General features: G+C 44.3%; 1 protein-coding gene, 1 long non-coding RNA gene and 1 pseudogene across 6 annotated transcripts in view; 1 reads left to right on the top strand and 2 right to left on the bottom strand.

Moving 5' to 3' along the window:
• Positions 1-1,324: 1,324 nt before the first annotated feature.
• LOC143820867 (microtubule nucleation factor SSNA1 pseudogene) lies at positions 1,325-1,678 on the bottom strand (annotated as a pseudogene).
• Positions 1,679-1,683: 5 nt separating this feature from the next.
• LOC143820378 (uncharacterized) lies at positions 1,684-4,421 on the bottom strand. 3 transcript variants are annotated; one of them, XR_013225326.1, is made up of 3 exons: positions 4,041-4,421; positions 2,357-2,456; positions 1,684-1,758 (listed from the first exon to the last, which is right to left on the bottom strand). It is a non-coding gene; the product is annotated as an uncharacterized LOC143820378 (long non-coding RNA). The 3 variants fall into 3 exon arrangements; XR_013225328.1 differs by having other exon boundaries at positions 1,684-1,753; XR_013225327.1 differs by lacking the exon at positions 1,684-1,758 and adding an exon at positions 1,765-2,065.
• A 478-nt stretch (positions 4,422-4,899) lies between these two features.
• Positions 4,900-19,344, top strand: part of WAC (WW domain containing adaptor with coiled-coil) — a 50,560-nt gene continuing 36,115 nt past the window's right edge. For all 3 annotated transcript variants that reach the window (XM_077303076.1, XM_077303075.1, XM_077303077.1), the window contains exons 1-3: positions 4,900-5,093; positions 5,219-5,255; positions 6,499-6,694. In XM_077303076.1, coding sequence (XP_077159191.1) covers positions 5,056-5,093; positions 5,219-5,255; positions 6,499-6,694 — 271 coding nt within the window. In that variant the 5' untranslated portion in view covers positions 4,900-5,055. The remainder of the gene's footprint in view (positions 5,094-5,218; positions 5,256-6,498; positions 6,695-19,344) is intronic.

Here is a 19,344-nt window from a genome sequence, read left to right as displayed (position 1 = left end):
GTCAAAGCTTGCTTCATCAGGTTTGACCAAGTGTGCTTTGACTCATGAAAGCTCACACCGTGGAAAAATTTTTTTCTGAGACTACTACAAAACAAAGGGCAGATCCAAGTCCAATACCCCTTGAACCAGCACGACTTTCCCTTTGCAAACCTGATGGCTTACATACTATGAAAAGCAGAAAAACAATCAGCACTGGCATCATTATAATGAAAAGCTACAAGAGCAAGGAATAAAAGCTATACACATTACAAGTTCTTGTTTGATCTTTTCCCGTTGGGCCCCTGGAAGAATTAATTTGAGTAACCTTCGTCTCCATCGTTGTGCATTTTTACTTTCTGAGCATTGCATATGATCTTCCTATTCTTAATGCGACAGGCATACATCTTAGATTGACTGAAAGAGACAAAGCAGCGTCCACAGCTAAGCCTCTTCATCTTCTAGGATTCCCCCACGTGCGAAATGCAAGAGACACTGTATGTGAATGATGTTATCTACCTATCATTTTGCAGAATGTTTGTAATAGTAGCAATTGGGAGGGCATTTTAAGTAGGGGCTCTAGTATAATGGAGGGTGTTTTTATTGCATTGCTTGTGCTATGTATTGCCTTGCTTTCTGGTTTCCTAGTCCTGCTGCATTGCTTAATGGATGTCTTGTGTTGTCTGAGCACTGCTTTTATATCTTGTAAGCTATAAAGCACATAAATAAAGATACGTAAACAAAACTTTAATTGTGTGATGGCTACAAAGGTTCCCATGTGCACAATTATGGAATCAAGTCTACGAAACATGAATTGCTGAGTTCATTTCAACTGGCGCATCGTAAACCACTTGCCACCCTTCAGCAAAGAAAGACCCATCTGTAATCCACTACCGGCTTTCAGCTTTGAAACGGCACCGGATTTGTGACACACCACTGATGTAACCAGCGGCATGTCCAAGCCAAATAAATAATGACTTTTATTTGCTGATGCAGCAAATCTTGGAATCAGTCTTTAGATACAGCTTCATAAACAGCGGACAGGATTTGAACGATAAGTTGAAAGCAAGGTCTACGGTCTTCCAGTCCCACATTATCTGAGGCGTTAACCTGTACACTAATTAGCAGGAACCAGCTCTTTGCACTTGCCAAGTCTACAACTCTTTCAGATTAAGGATTTAAAGCCCTGTTGTTTTCAATCCCCCACACTTCTATGCATTACTTTCTCTCCTTCCTTTTAAGTGCACTTAGAAATGCACAGATAAAAAGAATGGCAGATCAACCACTAATGCAAGATGATCTTGCCTGGGGATGCCCTTTGAAAGAGGACTTAGGGAAGCCCCAGTGTTTAACCATCTGCAGGCACATTATGTTTTAGGGCCATCACTTTGTCTAAGTTCCCAGTTTCCGTTTTCAAGACATTCAGCAGGATTCTAGAACTCTCCAAGATCTTCTCATAGGCCACTTCCGTTTCAGCCAGGATTTTATCAAGTTCCTTTTGTGCAGCATTCTTCCACGCCAGACTTTCGCACACGCACCCGAGCTGCGCTGTCAGCTTCGCAATTTCATCTTGGACCACCTTTTTCTCCTGTTCTGCTTGCCTGATCTCTCTGTTCAGTTCCTCTCTGTGCATGCTCAGATCTTCTAAGTATTTCACCATCTCATTATTATACCTTTGTAGAACTGCTCCCTGATGGGTCATCCTTCTTGCCCTGCCCCTTCAAAGAGGAGGATCAGGAGTCCTTTCTGACACTTGGCTGCACTCTCTTCCAGCTTCCTGTTCTTCGTTGGCCAAGAAAAGAGACAAGGAACCCATTAAGCAGACTCAAAACGATGGGGGTATCACAACAGGGGAAGTTATTTTTAAAAGTAAGTTAGATTCAAGTCCAGTAGCATCTCAGAGAACAACATTTGGGGTGGGGGCTATAAGCTCTTGAGAGTCAAAGCTCCCTTTGTTAGATATGAGAAAGAACTGAGATCTCTGAAGCTTTGTATCCAAGTCAGTAGAGTCAGGAGGCTAAAGGACCCTTGCATTAACTTTCCTCAGGATGACAGGTAAGAGATGTGGTCCACCCAAGCCATGATTTACCTGCAGAACAGAGGTGTGGGCCGAACATTTTAGATTCCTTTCTTCAAAGAATTAGCAACAGTTAAAAGGTGCCAATGCTAATGCTAGTATTAAACAAGCTAAGCAGTTTCAAGGTGGTAATTAATATTTTTCAAATAATTTACAATATTGTGTGACAGAAAAGATGTATTTTAGTGATGTATGTAGAGGAATTAACCCATAAAGACTATACTCCAAATTAAAAAAAAAAAACCTTTCTGAATTCATCTGATCAGCGACACAGTCAAATCAAAACCCAAACTAAAATTCTACCTCATATGTCTCCTCTCACAAGATGCATGATCAATCTGATATAAAGGTTGTGCAGACGAAGAGCTGCCCCAGTAATCTCGGTGGACCAGAGTAAATTCTGCTGAAACAGATAAGAGGGCAAGCATGCCCATGGCACATCTTGGACGGTGCTAAAATTAGGATGCCAACAACGTCTTACTTATGTAGTAAGAACATGCTACACTGTTCTGAAATTTTCATGAACATTTCAATAAATGGCAATTTCTACATAAAGTGTGGAATTTGCTTGAATATAATGTTTGAAGGGCAATCGAGGCCCTACCCCCTCAATAAAATATCTTTGTTCGGGTATTTGTTGCTGTTGGGACATAAAATTAATATGCAGTGCTTAAATAACGTTTACTAAATATACATCAAAATAAATATGTGATATTGGATTGACCATTATTTGTGGCACCCAAAAATCTTCCCAGAACAGTTTTCATTTAATATCTTTTCTGAAAACCCATTTCACAGCTATGATGTCAACACCTCACGCTATTCTGGCTTTTTCATGCGGTCACCATTCCCACCCTGATTCTAAGCAGCATTTGAATCCAGGACACCTAGGGCTGCTTCCAATATCGCTGAATCCCTGTACGGAAACAGACCAAAGGAAAACGGCAGGTGCAAAATCCCATGAAATGGGGATCTTCTGAAATTTGATCCCAAGAATCAGATGTGGAGGCAGCCCCAACACAGGTGGGCAAATATTCTGACTGCGCCCGGTGACCTCTGGGAGGCTAGCTTAAGAAACAAGGCGAGGGAAGACTCCCTCTTGGTAGCAACCATCTGCCTTTGATGGAAGATCAGAAGGGCCAAACGAGCACCGCTGGTAAAATGCGCAAGGGCCTTCCCTGACCAGGGCGCCTGGCACTTCGTTCTCACGTGTTGCCATTCCCTTTTGTCTCTTGGCGAGCCCCGGGGGCGGAGCAGGAAATGGAGACGCCCCCCCCCCCCTGCCGTCCCCTGATGCTCAGGCCGGCAGGGAGGGCTTCCCCGCGGTCGGGGCGGAGAGCGCGTGGAAGTCCTCGTGCGCGTCAGGTTATGCGCGCAAAAGAGAGCGGGCGATTGGCCACTTCGGGACACGGACGCCGTCGCCTCGCCCGGCCTTAGTCAACGTTGCACCCGCACCATTCGCTCTGGGACAGCCTCCCCTCCTCCTCCTCTCAACCCCCAGCGGGGAGGCGGCGGAACGGGAGGCAAGCGACCTCCGCCTTTTGTGCCCGCCCGTCCGCTTCCAAGAGCGGCTCCCGTACCTTCCTCACCAGGCGGCGGCTGCCTCCGAGGACTCGGGAACCGAGTCGGCGCGTCGGAGGCTAGCCAAACTGCGGCTCTCCAGATGTCCATGGACTACAATTCCCAGGAGCCCCTGCCAGCGAATGCTGGCAGGGGCTCATGGGAATTGTAGTCCATGGACATCTGGAGGGCCGCAGTTTGACTACCCCTGCCCTAGGCGCCTTCGGGAGGGAGGGGAGAGGTTTGGGAGAAGCCACGGCGGGCACACGGTTGGGGAAGGAGGCAGCCAAGTCGTTCTTTCAGTAAAGCAGCCTCCTTCTCTCCCCCCCCCCCACCACCCCACCCCACCCCACCCCACCCCACCCCCGAGGGTGCACAGCCGCGCAAGGCCGTCGCCTTCTCGCCCAGTCTTGCGCAGCGAAGTTACCAGCCGTGCATCAAGGCAGCGAGCCTTGCTTTTTTGCAGCGCACCTCCGCATCTTCTCGCCGCCTCGCTTCCGAAGGCTTCCCCGGCCACGGCAGCTCTGCTACCGCGCGCTGCCCAGAGGCGGCCCCGGCGGCTCTCGCTAGTGCGGTCGCGCCCAGGAGCCCTCGAGCAAGGCCGAACCCGACGCCGCTCGGCCAATCAGCGGCCGGCGCTAATCCCGCGGCTGTGCTAAACAGGGTGGCGGAAACAGCCGAAGGAGGCCTCGCTCGCCGTCCTCCCCCTGGCGGAAACAGCCGACGTTTCCCGAAGGCGAGGCAGGTGTCTCCGAACCCGCCCGGGAGAAGGAACGAAGGACGGAAGGGGCGGGGAGCGAGCGCGAGAGCGAGCTAAGCTTACCTCGGAAGTTTTCGATCCTAACGGAAACGGCCGATCTTTCCCGAAGCGAGCGCGGCCGAACCCGAGCCGGGGAAGGCGTGTCGCGAGCCGCAAGAAAGAGGAGGGCGGACCCGGGGTGGGCGGAGGAGGAGGAGCAGCAGCAGCCCCAGCAGCCGCTTCGGCGGAAAGAGCCGACAAGAGCCGACGTTCCGCGAAGGCGGCGGCGCCCGAGTTTCCCGGATGTAGTCGCTCGGCGGTAGTGTTGGGAGCAGAGCAGAGCGGAGGGGGGGAGGCAGCCAGGCCGGCGAGCGAAGGCAGGCAGGCAAGCGGGCGGGCGGCGGCGCCGGGGCAGTCGTCGTCGTCGTCGTCGCCGCTTTGCTCCTCCTGCGTGTGTCCCGCCGCGGCGTCTCCTCCTCGCTGGTGCGGAGAGGAGATGGGCCCGTGAGCGCTGCTTCCCCACACAGCCGAGCTGCCTGGGCCGCCCCTCCTCCTCCTCTTCCTCCTCCTCCTCCTCCCTCCCCGCCCCTCCTCTTCCCCGTCCCCGGCCGGAGCGCTGCTTCCCCCTCCCCTGTCGGCGGCGCCCGTGGCCCGGCCGCGCCCTCCTGGTCCCCTCAGTCTCTCACACACAGGCCGGGCATTGATGGTAATGTATGCGAGGAAGCAAAGACTCAATGATGGGTAAATACCCCCTCCCCTCCCTCGCCCCCGCCCCCCGCCTACTCCCCCCCCCCCCTCAAACACCAACGGCTCGTAACGGTCGCTCGCTCGCTAACGTAACGTCTTTTTATTTCCCTTCTTTCCAGCTGTCACGACCGCAAGGGGGACTCGCAGCCCTACCAGGTACCGACTTCCGTCGCCCACCGAGTAGGCCCGGCCCGCCGCGGCGGCGGCAAACACTGGCGTGTGGGAGGGCCAGCAACGCTACTCGAGCGCAGGCCTCGGCCGCCGCGGAAGGCCGCGCGGCCGCCGCTTCCTTTCCCAGGGCACCGGGCCGGGCGGGGGAGAGAGAAGGGGGACGGGCGGCGCGGGTGGCCGACGCCGCCTCGCCTGGCGCCTGGGAGAGGGCCGGGGCCAGAAGCGAGGCCTAGGCCCGATGCGGGCCGCGGGGCCAGAGAGTCGGAGGGAGGGTGGGGGTGGGTTGGCTGCGCAGTTGTTTTCGCCCCCCCGCCCAATAAAACATCCAAGGGGCTGAACGTGAAGCCCCCAAAATGTTCCCTGAACGGCGAGGCATGATCTGGGCGAACTCTAAGCCTTGAATTATGCCTGGAAAGAGCCCAAGGGGAAAGCCTAGTTTTTCAAACTTGTAGCCATCAATTTGTTTTTTTTTAAAAAGGAGAACGAAATTGAGATAGTGAAAGAAGTGGAGGAATTCACTAGTATGAAGGGTGAAATCCGTAGCTTGCAGATTTCCTTTTGTCACATATTTACATCCCCTCCTGGCCCCCATTTCACTCTTCTTTCCCCTCAAAACAAAAGAGCTGTGCTCCTGAGAGATCCAGGGATGTAAATAGGATTGCTTGGCTCTGCATTTTTGTACCTGGGTGGTTGGCAGCAAAAGAGAACTTTTGATGACTGCAAGTTACCTCCAGTGACAGTCCACCTAATGTAAACATTCATTGTACTGAAACTTTCAGTGTAGGAAAAATAGCAGCTGATTAAAGCTGCTTACTGCATGTTGTGTTCTGCATAGCACATGGTAATGTTGATGCTAAATACATGCAGAGCAATTTCAAAATGTGTGGGCTGTCTTCTCCATTATAATATTTTTACAAAATTTTAAGGGGCTTAGAAATACCAGAATGCAAAAAGATTGTGGAACTAGTGAAATAAGTGATTTCTAGACCTGATGCAGGTTACATTAGGGGGGGATGATAGGGGGGAAGATGAGTATTTGAGTGAGGGAGTCAGGATACTTCTAGTCTAGCTCTGCTCTCATATGAGCCCAAATATCTCAGGTCATTGCTTAGAATTTGCCTAAATTTTAAAATAATATAAATCTAGGCTAAAAGCTTTGTTTGTAAATTATTTATTTGCTATCAAGCTAAATTTAGGGATCTATGTCTGTCTTGTAATTTCTTAACAGGCTCTTAAATACTCATCAAAGAGTCACCCCAGTGGTGGTGATCACCGGCATGACAAGATGCGAGACACCACAGACCCTTCACCACCAAATAAAATGTTACGGAGATCTGATAGCCCTGAAAACAAATATGGTGACAACACTGGCCACAGTAAAGCTAAAAGCATGCATACTCACAGAGTTAGAGAGAGAGATGGTGGTGAGTTAAATTTAACCAATTTTTGTTCAGGTTCTGCTAACGATTTACACTTATGTCAAAACTAAGTTTTATACTACCAAGGCTGAAGCATCGTTTCAAGCAAGTTGGAGACTGTCAGAAGAACACTGATAGGGTTTAGGGTTTATTAATTTGTAGTATTATACCTGCATGTTACAAATGGAAATTCAACTGAATATGTGGCTATAGGATTAAATAAGCCACAGTTCTTTCTTTCTTTTGCACTACTCAATTTCTAGTTGACGTATTTTACTTGTCTCTTAACAGACCTTGGAAAAAAAGCTCTGCTTCAAATTCAGCAGCAAGAGTTATAGTTCTTACATTAAAGTCTGAAACGTGATCAATTTCACTCAGTATATAACATAGCAAAGACTTTTCTAAGAAGTATACATACAGGTTTTAGTTAACATATAGAAGGTGGTGCCTTTTATTCTGGCAGTCCTTTTTGGTAAGTTAAAATATAGCGTTTGGATTTTTTGTGTTTTGATACCATTGCTAAATGAATTCTTAGTAGGAGAGTACCCTGAGGCTGTATAATTGGTTTGGTCTAGATTGATCAAACTACTGAGAAGGCAGAGAAATTGAATTTGGATGCCTTTTTTCCAATGACTGATAATCTATTTGGGAGTGTATAGATTTTTGTGTTCATGCGCTGTAAGCAGAGATCTGTAAACATGGGACTATGTTTTCATGAGTGATATTTCTAGTCTTGGCCAGATTTATACCCCACGTTTGCCATACTTTAGAATTTTTGTTCAGTATAAGTATTTCAGGCCCTTGCCTGGATAGCCCAGGCTAGCCCAATCTTGTCATATCTCAGAGAGTAAGCCCTGGCTAGCATTTGAATGGGAGACCTCTAGGGATTAACAGAGTAGTGCTGCAGAAGCAGGTAATGGCAAACCACCTCTGAGCATCTCTTGCCTTGAAAACCCTAGGGGAAAGTGCCATGTCAGCTGTGACTTGATGGTACTTCCCACCACCAAGTATTTAAGATACTAGTTAGCTTAACAAACATTTTTTTTCCTTCTCACTCCCATGTAATGCATGCCTTCTAGTATAGAGCTGGTTCTTATAAATCGTTTTTTAAGGGGAAATGTTTACTAATGTACAGCTAACAAAAATTGTTAACTTGAAAGTGTCACTTTATAAGTCAATGAAAATTGATTAAATGCCCTTCCTCAGTTCCCAGTAGAAGTTTTTCTTTCTTTAAGAGGGGGATTAAAATAAAACTGTATCTGCCAGTAGCAGTTGTGCTTCTGAAAATAATTGCTACCTGTCTCATTAGACCTCAGGTTTCACCAGGGTTGAATGTGTAACTTGTGAATCTGACAAGATAGAAAACACCTTAATTTTTCTCATACATGCATTATGATACCCCCCACCATATTGGGCCATGTTTTAAAAGCCGTCACAAGCTTCTAGTTTAAAAATGGGACAGGTGAAAAGGAAAGGAATAGATTTTTTTGAATGGGTCATAGGCCCTCAACATTTTGAACTCCCTTGTGATTCCTTCATTTTAACTGTACCACTGTTTATAACAAATAGTCCCAAATACATAGCAGGTGAACTTATGTGAAACAGTGAACAGTTTATATTCAATTTGGAACTCCTAAAGGTTTACTCATATAATGAACATTTTATCTCTGGAGGCCAAGAAAATGCTGCCATTTATCCTTTCATGCAGGACTGATAGAAGCTACTGGTAGTACAACCTGTGGAATCTGAGAAAATTTTGCTGCTCTAAAATTTAGCTAGCTTCTTTTGCAACTCATAGTCTTGAATTCTCTTGATGAACCTGTTTTTACTCCTTGCTAGTACACTCCTCCACAGTAGATGGTGAAAGAAACAAAAATGTGGATGTAGAGTGAATCCTTAGGGAGTCTTGACATAGAACTGATACCTTGCTCTTTCATCATATAAAGGCAACTGGTTTGAGATCTAGTTGGGAGTAAATTATATAATTTTTACTTGAGCTAGCAAAATCCAGCTTGAAATTCCTGCTTATCTTTGAAGTTCACTGGATGATTTTGGGAAAAGTTTAGGATAGTTAGGGTATACTAATGCTTGATACGAACTATATTATAAATATATATTAGAAGAAGAGTTGTTTCTTATATGCTGCTTTTCTCTGCCACAAAAGACACCTTGTAAGGAAGGTGAGGTTGAGAGAGCACTGATCTTACTGCTCGGTCAGTGCTGTGATGAGCCCAAGGTCACCCTGCTGGCTGTACATGGGGGAGTGAGGAATCAAACTCTGCTCGCCAGATTAGAAGCCGCTGCTCTTAACCACTACACCAAGCTGACTCTTGTTTCGTTTAAGATATACTTTTAGAGAAATAGCAAATAAAACAAAACAGATCTTAAGGACTAGTTTAAGACACAGTTTTACATGTACAGCAGGGTAGAAATATGTGATGCCTATGAACACACACACACACACACACACGAGTCTGCATTTGTGTTTAGGCATAATTTTTTCACAAATGGCCATGAAAGCTCCTATCCTGTCACAAATGTTGTTAAAAGTGGTACTAGACTGTTGAACTTTTCTGCTGCCCAGACCAATATGGCTACCCATCTTGATCCTACCTGTCATGATTATACTAATAGAATATTTGCCTAATTTATCTTTTCTGTTGACTTAGCTGATCTAGCAAATTAGCTGATTATTTATATAGCGTAACTATTTCCAGGATTCCTTGCGTTTTGAAGTTCCAGGCTACATTTTGAATATTGTAACGGGCAACCTTTATTCCCTCCTGTAGCAGCTGTGGTGCAGAACTCTGCTGTGCAAGGGAGCTGCAGTGGCATCTTGTATGGGATAATTGCTGATGCTCCACCTGTGCCTCAAACTCTGCTGCTGTACCAGTGTGATTCTGTTGATAAGTGAATGGATTATAGCTGAAACCTTAAGAATTCAGGAGTAGGCAAGCGTTTTGATCCAAGTGCTGGAACAATGCAGTGTCTTATCTGTGAAGATGTTAGTGTACGAGCAGACAAAATGGTGGTGGTGGAAAACAAGGGCTATACTTAGCCAGGCAATCTTTGAGCAGGCCAGGCCTCACCAGTGCCATGAGCATCTCAGGGATTTGCCTTAGCTTGGCAGGTCTGAGAAGTGATGAAGGGCATAAATCATGCCTGTTAATTCTCCTGCAATGCTGGCCCTAATACTTTTTAAGTGGCTGAGATATGGCCTTGAGTGTCAAGCAAAATGGTTTGGTTATGTATTCTGGGGGGTTTCTTATCTTAGTCTAGTTCAGCGGTTCTCAACCGCCGTAATGCTGCAACCCCAATGGTGCGCACAGTGCACACCCAACAATTTTTGAGGCAGCGTGGAGGTGGCGGCAGCCGGGGGGGGGGAAGCAAGGCGCCTTTGTTGGGCCCTCGGGAAGTGGGTGGGCACCAGCAGAAGTCTCCACAGGAGGACTCGGGTGGTGTTGGCGGCTCGTCCTTCTCGGGCACGCTCACCATCAACAAGCAGAGCCTGTTGGTGCGCATTGAGAACAGCCTTGGTGGCCCCGTGCCACTCCAGCCCCCCAGTGCTGTCACAGAGCCCTTTGTGCCTCCTACTGCAGAAGGCGGCCAGTCTTGCTCTGTCGCCACCTACTCGTGCCGGGGGCCCCACTGCGCAGAGATCTTCTCCTGCAAGCAGCTACAGTGACTACACCACCTGTTGTCTGCCCGCCTGTAACCACCACCCACCGCCGCCTGTTGCAGTTGCCCACTGCTGCCGCTGCGGCAGCTACCAACCTAGCAACCCTGCGGAAGGGGCCAGGCAACCCCAATTTGGGTCCCGACCCCAAGGTTGAAAACCCACTGGTCTAGTTCAGTGTTACCTACTGTGGATGCTCCTTTTCCCATCTCCAGCAAACCAGTTGCATGGTGTTTCTGAATTGTGTTGGGAATTTCCCTCTCAGAAAGTTCCCTTTCACTGCTATTCTAGTAGGTTGAGTTCAGTGAGCTAGCAACCACCTGTCAGAGACACAATCGACATCTCCAGTTGTGTACTGTTTAGAGTTGTATGGGCGGTTTTGAAAAATCACTGAATTGTTACTACTTCGTCAGAATTATTAGATAGAAGAAATGTAATACAAGGAAGTGATATATGAAAATATAATCTTGCTTTATGTTTCTGATTTGTAGCAGGTAACTTAATAATTCTTAAGAGGGAAATGGATTATATATAAGACTGGAATAAAAACACGCTTTCATAATGCACATAAAATCATTGTAAAACAAGCTGCCTTTGCAATGGCATTTGCAATCCATGCAAATTGTGATATATCATTGGAAATAAACATATATCAGGTTTGGGCTGTTTGTCTCTTTCTAGAAGTACTTTCGGCCTCAGACTTATTTGTTCCAATTGAGGGTTCTGGTTGTGTGCAACAGGCAGTGTTCTCTTCTGTTGCAATTTAACCCCCTTCCCCCATCATTCTCTTTTAAAAATTAGACTATGGCTAGCTTATTTCTAAGGACCTTTCTGTGTATTTCTCAAACATCTTGTGGCAGGAAAGACCATTTTGCTGGGCTTGCAGAGGCATTGCATTGTTCTTTGAAATCAGGAAGAGAGAAGAAACTCTAAAATGAAAGATCATCCTAGATCTGGTTCATTCAGTGGGGCACACAGTAGGTCATGATGGGAGTCAGAACTCTTGCTTTCTCTGCTGAGAGAAGGGATAAGAGGGCCATGATTACATTGGGAATAGAAAAATGGGATTTGGTGTAACAGTACTGAAAAAGAATAATCTGGAACCTGGGATTCCCGAAAATTCTGTAAGTTGTAAGAAAGTATTGAATGCTTGACCATGAGGAAGATTTTCACTTGTGGATCAGCTATTACATGGTTGGTGTCAAATGTGGAAAGTTCTAATGAAGGAATGCTTTGATATCCCAGTAACTTGAATGTTAACCTTATGTTTTAGGTACATTTTTCATAATTTATAACTAGGGCGCATTATCAGGTGCAATAGTTAATTAAAATGAGTAAATCTGGAAGCTGTGTATGGTTTAGTTCAACCTCATATCTAACAGACAAGGGTTGGGGTCTAAGAGAATAAATAAGCCAGAGATGCCCTCTGAGTTAGATTTTTGTTTTTGTTTTTTTAAAAGCACACGTTTAGTGACTTTGGAGTAGGGACAGAGTTGAGGTAACATTCTGGGCAGTTGTAGCAGCCCAGAATGGCTCCTGATATAGGGGCAGCAGTTGACCGCTAGGACCAAGAAGGGGATCTAGTAAATTTGGAGGTGATGAGGTAGTTTTTTGTCATTTTAATATTGTGAACTGCTGTAAGTTGGCATTGCTGGGAGCAGCGGTATAAAAGTATAATAATTATTAAATATAATAATAGTGGGGTTGAATGTGATTTCTCCTCCTCAGCGAATGCAAAAGTATTATATTGCAGCTTTTAAATTTTGATACTCTCCTAAAATATTTATCAGGCTTTTAAAAATAAAAATATGAAATATGTTTCTTGATTATTTTCCTGTAAAGTGCTGTCTATTTCAAGTTTCAGCTATATCTTCAAATATAAGTAGTAAAGAATGTAAAATACCGAGCAGTTTTCGGTTTGCAGATTCTTAGAATACTGTCAGGACAACACCAGCTTCTGATGGGGATATGCTGTATCAGGTGCCTGAGTTGCTTGCTTTTTATCAGTATAATCATGGTCACATATTGACTTGGAGGACAGGAGAAGGGGGGGGAGTATATGGGAGTTTTTCATTCAGCATCAAGAGCAGTGTGTTCTTCCTTGGTACAAAAGGACCTAATAGCATAAGTAGGGATTTTTGTTCCTTAGTGTCATGACCTAAGCTTGCCTTAAAACAACTGGTCTAAGCATTGAACTACAGTATCCCTTAGGAGAGTTTCCCAATTATCTGTAGGAGAGTTTTCCAGTTCCCTCCAATCTCATGATTTCTCAAGAGCCTTTGAATTGTATATTGAACTTCTTGTAAGCTGTCCCAATTGTAGCTCTTACAGAATAGCTTGGCAAATTGATAAAGACAGCTAGAACATCTTGAAAGAGGCTTTTTCCATGTCTTTGTTGGACTGGATCATTTGTTCAGTGTGACTGCTAAGTCAGTAACCATTAAGTACATCTAGGTTTCTACCTGGTTGAGTAAGAATTGGAATTAAAACTGATGCAGGCTTAACATTTTGCAAGAGTGACATTAAGGGCTTCACATTCTGAAAGGCTGCCTTTCTCAATGTTTTTACCCTTGAGAACCCCCTGAAACATTCTTCAGGCTTTGAGAAACCCTAGAAGTGTCATGATTGTGCAGAATATGGTTGGGAAGCAGAGCTGTGTATACACCCACCAGGGCCCCTTCCCTTCTCACCCCCTCTAAGCCCATAGGCTGTCTTGGGAAGGGGGGGAATGGTAAACATGACCATATATGGTCATATCACCCAATAAATGCTTAACAAATTTTAAAAATATAGAAAAATTAATTCCTACCCATTCAGGAAACCCTTCTGGTACCATCAAAAAATCCCGGGGTTTCATGAAACCCTGGTTGAGAAAGCCTAATGAAAGGAAACTGTTCACAGAGCCCACAATATGTATGTTGCCACGCAGAGCTAACTCTTCACTTCTCCCTCTTGCTACATGGAGGGAAATGGAGTTGGTGAATGTGCATGGTGCTCCCCATGCATCCTAATCTGCCCATTTAGGTATTCTGTGTGCTATTAGTAGTCTGTTCCCTTGATGCGTTAAAGTACTGTGGTGGTGTGACTAAGATTGGGGATAGTGTTTTTATTTCAAGTTGCCCACTGGCATATTTTACCTGCTAGACCCTTGTAAGCATATGGCATCTTGAACTGGGGATGTCAGGGTTTTGGGGTGGGAGACGGAACCCCTTACAGTGAGAAGCTTGGTCTGGCTAATTTTCTGTTTCTGTCTTACCTTATACTGAGCTGTCCTAAACGTTCCATGACTCCAGAAGGGAATTAGCATGTTCTGCCCTTATCAGGGCTGTGCAGGAGTGGGTGGGTATTACAAGCTAACTTTCGTTAGCTTTTGGGTAGTTCTGTATAGTGGCTACTTCCACTTCTGTTGCTCCTGCAGAGGCAAGATTTTCCCTTAGTCTTTCCTTCCCTTTACTGACTGAGCCACCCTAACAATGTAGCTTTTTTCTTTATCCATGCTTGTTGTTATTCACACACACGCACACACACCCTTCTAGTGGAGCTTGTCAGAAAGTTTCAGGTTGGGTGCCATCAATATGCTGATAACCCCCAGTTCTATCTCCTGCTGAATAAGCAGCCAGAGACAGCCTTCTCAGCCTTGAGTCTGGATACCATGGTTAGTTAATTGAGAGAGAACTGGTTGAACCATCAAAACTAAATGATCAAAGACGGAAATCATATGATTGAGTAGGGCTGGGTCAATGTGGTGGTTACAGTTCCCATGTTTGTTTGTTTTTTGAGGCCATCGCCAGTGGACTTTGTGAAGAGCTTAGGCATATGGCTTGATGCTTCGCTTTCTCCATATAAACTGGTGTTCTATGTAGAGCTGCCCTTGAAGATTCTCTGGAAGCCTCAGTTTATGCAGAATGCAACTGCTAGACTTTTGTCCAATGCATCTCGGTCAGCGCTTAGGCAACTGTACTGGTTACCAGTTGGCTTCCAGATCAGATTCCTTCCAGATCAAATTCCTTTAAAGCTCTAAATGGTCTGGTGACATCATACCTGAAAGACTGCCTCTTCTGCCACAATCCCCCATTTTGCCTACATTCTTCATCATGCTATCTTTTAGTGGTGTTCAATCCTCAAGTGGTTTACCTGAGCAGGAGCCTTCACTGTGGGGCTACATCCTGATGGAGTGCCCATCCTGGTGGAGTCATCTATCAGAGGATATGCATGCTCTGCAGGACCTTGTGGTACAAAATTGAAAAAATAAATTCTATACTGCCTGTATGTGTTTGCCCATTCTACCATAGGAGGGCAAACTCATGCAGCAGTTAGCAGCCTACTGTGTTTTCCTAATAATTAGTGTGTGTATTATGTCCCACTTTTTCTCCCAGGGAAAGAAAGGAAAGAAAATGTAGGCATAGTTCTTACATTATTTTGTTAGGAAGCTGCAGAAGGATGCTCCACCTTATGTTGCCAAGTTAAGATGAAGATACCATGGTACCGGCTCCATGTTGGGGCCAAATATTGGGGGAACTGGATTAATATTGATGTAGGAAGAAACTGAAATGTAGCTTCTTCTTGTGTGTTGCCAAACTTGTATTATGCAGCAATCCAGGCAAAGAGCAGCGCTGTAGCAGCTCCCATTGACCAAGAATAATGAGAATGCCAGGTCATAATATTGATGCTCATATTGCAACTGGGAAAACTCAGTGGTGAATTTCCACTTTCAGTTATCCCAGTGGTTTGGGTGCATGCCTGTATATTCCTTCCCTGGAGGGGAGGAAGGAGTTGGGAAGAAACTGCAAATATATCAGACCCAATTCTTTAAAATGAAATGCAGCAGAGCACAATGGCTGATGGGCAAATATACTCCCTGGTATTAGTCGAAAGAGGGGCTATGTAGCAGTAGCAGAGCTTGGTCAACTGTAGGCAATATTCACTCACAAAAGGAATTTGCCGTTCTTTGTGTTTTGTGCATTAAGTGTTAAATTTGAAAGTCTGTTTTTGGTGAAGTCAGACCAGGTCCTGCAGGATGGAATTGTATCCCAAGAGGACTGTGGATAGTGAGAATAGAACCGTTTTGTATAGATGGGTTTGGCTTATTGGTGATTGATTATAATACTGTTGGTAATTTGAATAAAATATTTTCTGTGTATGATGCAAATGGCTTGAGCATCAAATATCGAAAATGCCAGCCATGTGGCCTGAATTCTACTTTAAAAAAATCCAGAGATGAGAGATTATAGTACTTCAGAACATAAATTGTCCTTGTTTTGATGACTCAACATCTGCTTCGGCATTGCTGAATAGCTTAATGTAGTAAGAGTGCTGCAGATTTACCTGCAGTGCCATTTCATTATTTTGACTTGCTTTGGTTTTCAACTATGCCTTTTTCAGCAGAAGTTACATTTAATAGTATGGCTTTTATAGTTCATCATTGGATAAGAAAGAATAACCTGTGTTTTGTCCTTAAAAAATCAATCTGAAAATTAGTGATTTTGAAACATTTGTGATTGTCTTGCAAACTATTGCTTTAGGAGCTGGACAAATGACCTGATTTTTCTTTGGCCTAAATAACTTGCTGAAGTTTTCTAATAATTTTTATTTCTTGGTGCTAGTGGGGAGATTCTTGCTCTTTTTTTGCATTTTGCTTTGGCTTCTAGGAACTGGTGATCTAATGAACAGGTAGAATACCAGTCCATTTGACCACTTTCAGTTCCGAGGCACTCTCTAAGATGTGAGTGCATGCATATATAATACAAACACCAGAAGTAGAACTAGAGAACAAAATGCAATGAAGTTTTCTTTAAATTTGTGACGGGTAGAAATACTCTTTAGTGGGAGAGATTATAACAAGCAGTTTGAAATTGATTGCTACATGCAAGCTGAGACTAACAAGTAGTGCAAGCAATTTCTAGTGATCATGGAATTGAAGGTGTCCTTAGTGAAAGCTAGACTCTGCTGACAACCGTGGCATTCCTTTCATCACTCTTACACAGCTAAAATTAGTATATAGTGTTCAGTCCTTAGCTTTTTTGCTTACAATGCGTCTGTTTTTAGAAAACTATGCTGTATAATTATGGTTATCTCAAGATTTACTTATTTATTATTAGTTTATTAGTTTATTTTCCACTCGGACTCAGGGCAGATTGCAACAGAAATAAAATTACATATATAAAATTTCAATACAAAGAGGGAATTTAAATAAGTCAAATTAAGTTTTAAAACATTATTAAAAGCATAAAATAATCACTGAATTGCCCAAACTTGGGAAAGTAACCCCTTGGTTGAAGTTTAATTTGGTGGATTCCGATTTAGAGATGATTTCAGGCCCTTATCATAGGCCTGGCAGAGCAGCTCAGTCTTACAGGCCTACAGAAGTGTTCAGGTTCCCACAGGGCCCTGATCTCACTTGACAAAAGTGGTCCACCAGGCTGGGACCAGGGCCGAAAAGCCCCTAGCCCTGGCTGATGCCAGTCTGATGTCTTTGGGACTGTTGTTCTGAGGGCTTTTGCTCACTAGATCTTTGGGAGACATAGTGGGAGAGGCAGTCCCAGGCCATTTAGATATGATGGTCCCAGGCCATTTAGAGTTTTGAAGGTGAGAACAAGGACCTTGAACCTGATCTGGTCCTAGAGCCGGAGCAGCTGGAAAAGCACCAATCATATATGAGCTCTCTACTGGGTCTCTGAGGACCCACGCAGCTGCATTACGGACTAGTTGAAGTTTCCAGAGCCACTTCAAGGCTAGCCCTGTGTAGAGTGAATTACAGTAATCTAGCCTGGAGGTGACCATTACACGGATCATAGTGGCTGACGGATGCTATCAGATAGAGTGCTAAATGTGCCTGGGGAAGATGATCAGAAGCCTGGTGAGTAACCTTTATGACCTGGGCTTCCATGGATAATGAGGAGTCCATAGTTGTACTCTCTTGATGGTTGCTGAAGTTGTTTGTTGGACTCTGTTGGGAGGGCCTCTGATATAGCTGGATTTAAATTCAACTGATTCCACCTGAGCCAATCCGTCACAGCTTCCAGACGACTGGTTGGGGAATCTGGAGATGTAGATGAATGCCTATTCACCAACAGAGATAGCCTGGTGTCATCAACATTGATGACACCCCAGCCTGAAACTCCGGTTAAGTTGGGTGAGGAGGTGCATATAGATGTTAAACAACACTGGGGGAGAGAATAGCTCCCTGTGGGACCCCACATATTAGGCATGCTATTGGGAGGTTCTCTCCCCTAACGTCACCTTCTAACCCTTAGGCAGTACCTTGAATCTCCATGTCAAGATTTTTGAGTTAAACATTGAATTTGTTTGACTGCAACATTTAAGCTATTTTAATTATGCTTTATTTAGTTTTCTCAGCCAAATCTTATTGTTCACCAATTTATAAAAAGCTGCTGAGATTTGTAGAACGCATGAAATTAACAAGACAGAAGCGAAACATAAACTGGAATCCTGTCATTTATGGGGGGTTGCTGGGGGGACTTAGAGACCTTTCGTTTTTCCTCTAGTTACTGCCATGGTTCACAAAGACCCCTCTGTACCCTCTTTCCAGAAGATAGTGTCTTATGAGATAAGTAACACTAATATGTTTAGGGCTTTCATCTTTACTGATAAAATGACTGAATATGATGCCATAGCATCTACTTCTATTGTGGTTTAATAATTGAATTAATGACGAAACAGACTCCCATTACTGCTGACTAATGGTAGAAGTTCTTGTTTATACAGCTCTCTCTAACTTGAGAGATGCTATTTTTGGAGGGGAAATATTACTTTCCTCTCGTATGTCAGTGCACCATTCCATTATGAATGATATTCTCTCCATAGTATGAAATGTCTTTTATGTCTGGTGGAAGGCTTCCTCTGTGGTTTCTTTTTGGACTCTAGACACTTGCGGACTATACCCAATAAGAAACCAGTACTCATGTAATCAGTACTGTGTTTGGCCTTATGTTGCTATTTGAGGCTGTGTGTTATGTGTTCTCATTCAACTATGACTGCATAATTGTGACCTAGAGCAGTTAGCTTAGTGAAAAAAATATTGATGGCATATCGGGCAAAGTAACAGCAATCAGTGGCCTTGTGGACTGTGACAAGAAGACTTCCACATGTCTACTACCTTTGAAACCATGGTAATACTGAAAACAAATACTAAATAGCGCTACTTACACTGAAGATGGCACAATTTTGGCTGTGATGTAGGGGAAAGGAACTTAATCTGAAAGTTGTTCTAGTCTTCAGCCTGCTTTAGAGGGAAAGATGCTAGTTTTGATAGTGAGGTGTGTTGCAATCACATTGGAAGAAGAATTTGAAAATAGCTAGCTGTATGAAGACCAAATTGGAGCATGCAAGAGAAGTTAGCTGCGTAGGAATTTGGTCTTTCTCTTGAATAAATGCAAGTTTTGACATTGCTGGTGTAAGCTACCTTAAATATTTTCATTACTTGTAACAACAAAATACCAGGGCCAGATTAGCTCAGTACCACCCCCTTTATGTGCAGACCCACTGTTAATCAGTCAAAACTGATTGAAAATTTGCAGTTGGTTTTGGGGTTGTTAAATAGTTAATTTCCCCTGAGTTTACAGTACAAAAACTGGTACTAAAAATTACACATAACATGTGAACTGAAATTAGCTTGGATTTTTTTTTTACAAACGTTCTAATTTGTCAATACAGTTTAAGTATACCTTAAAACATAGGAACACACACCATCAGACTTGATCACTGATTTCAGCAGATACAGACTAGAGTAACGCTGCATAGGATTACACTGTAAGTAACCCATAATGAACAGTGTTAGATTTCGGTGATCTAGATTTCACTGCTGATACTGCTGTGTCCTTGCCTAAGCATCTTTTAAGCTACCACTAGTGATAATGCATTTTCATGCTCAGGTTATGAACCCATCATAAGTTACACACTGTCGACCATAGTATTCTTCAGCTAGAGTAATCAGTTCCATAAACTTTCTGTTGTGTTTTAA

This window comes from Paroedura picta, chromosome 11 (assembly GCF_049243985.1).
Source record: "Paroedura picta isolate Pp20150507F chromosome 11, Ppicta_v3.0, whole genome shotgun sequence".
In the NCBI taxonomy this organism is placed as follows: domain Eukaryota; kingdom Metazoa; phylum Chordata; class Lepidosauria; order Squamata; family Gekkonidae; genus Paroedura; species Paroedura picta.
Note: the sequence above shows the minus strand (reverse complement) of the source record. Positions and strands in the feature narration are given on the sequence as shown.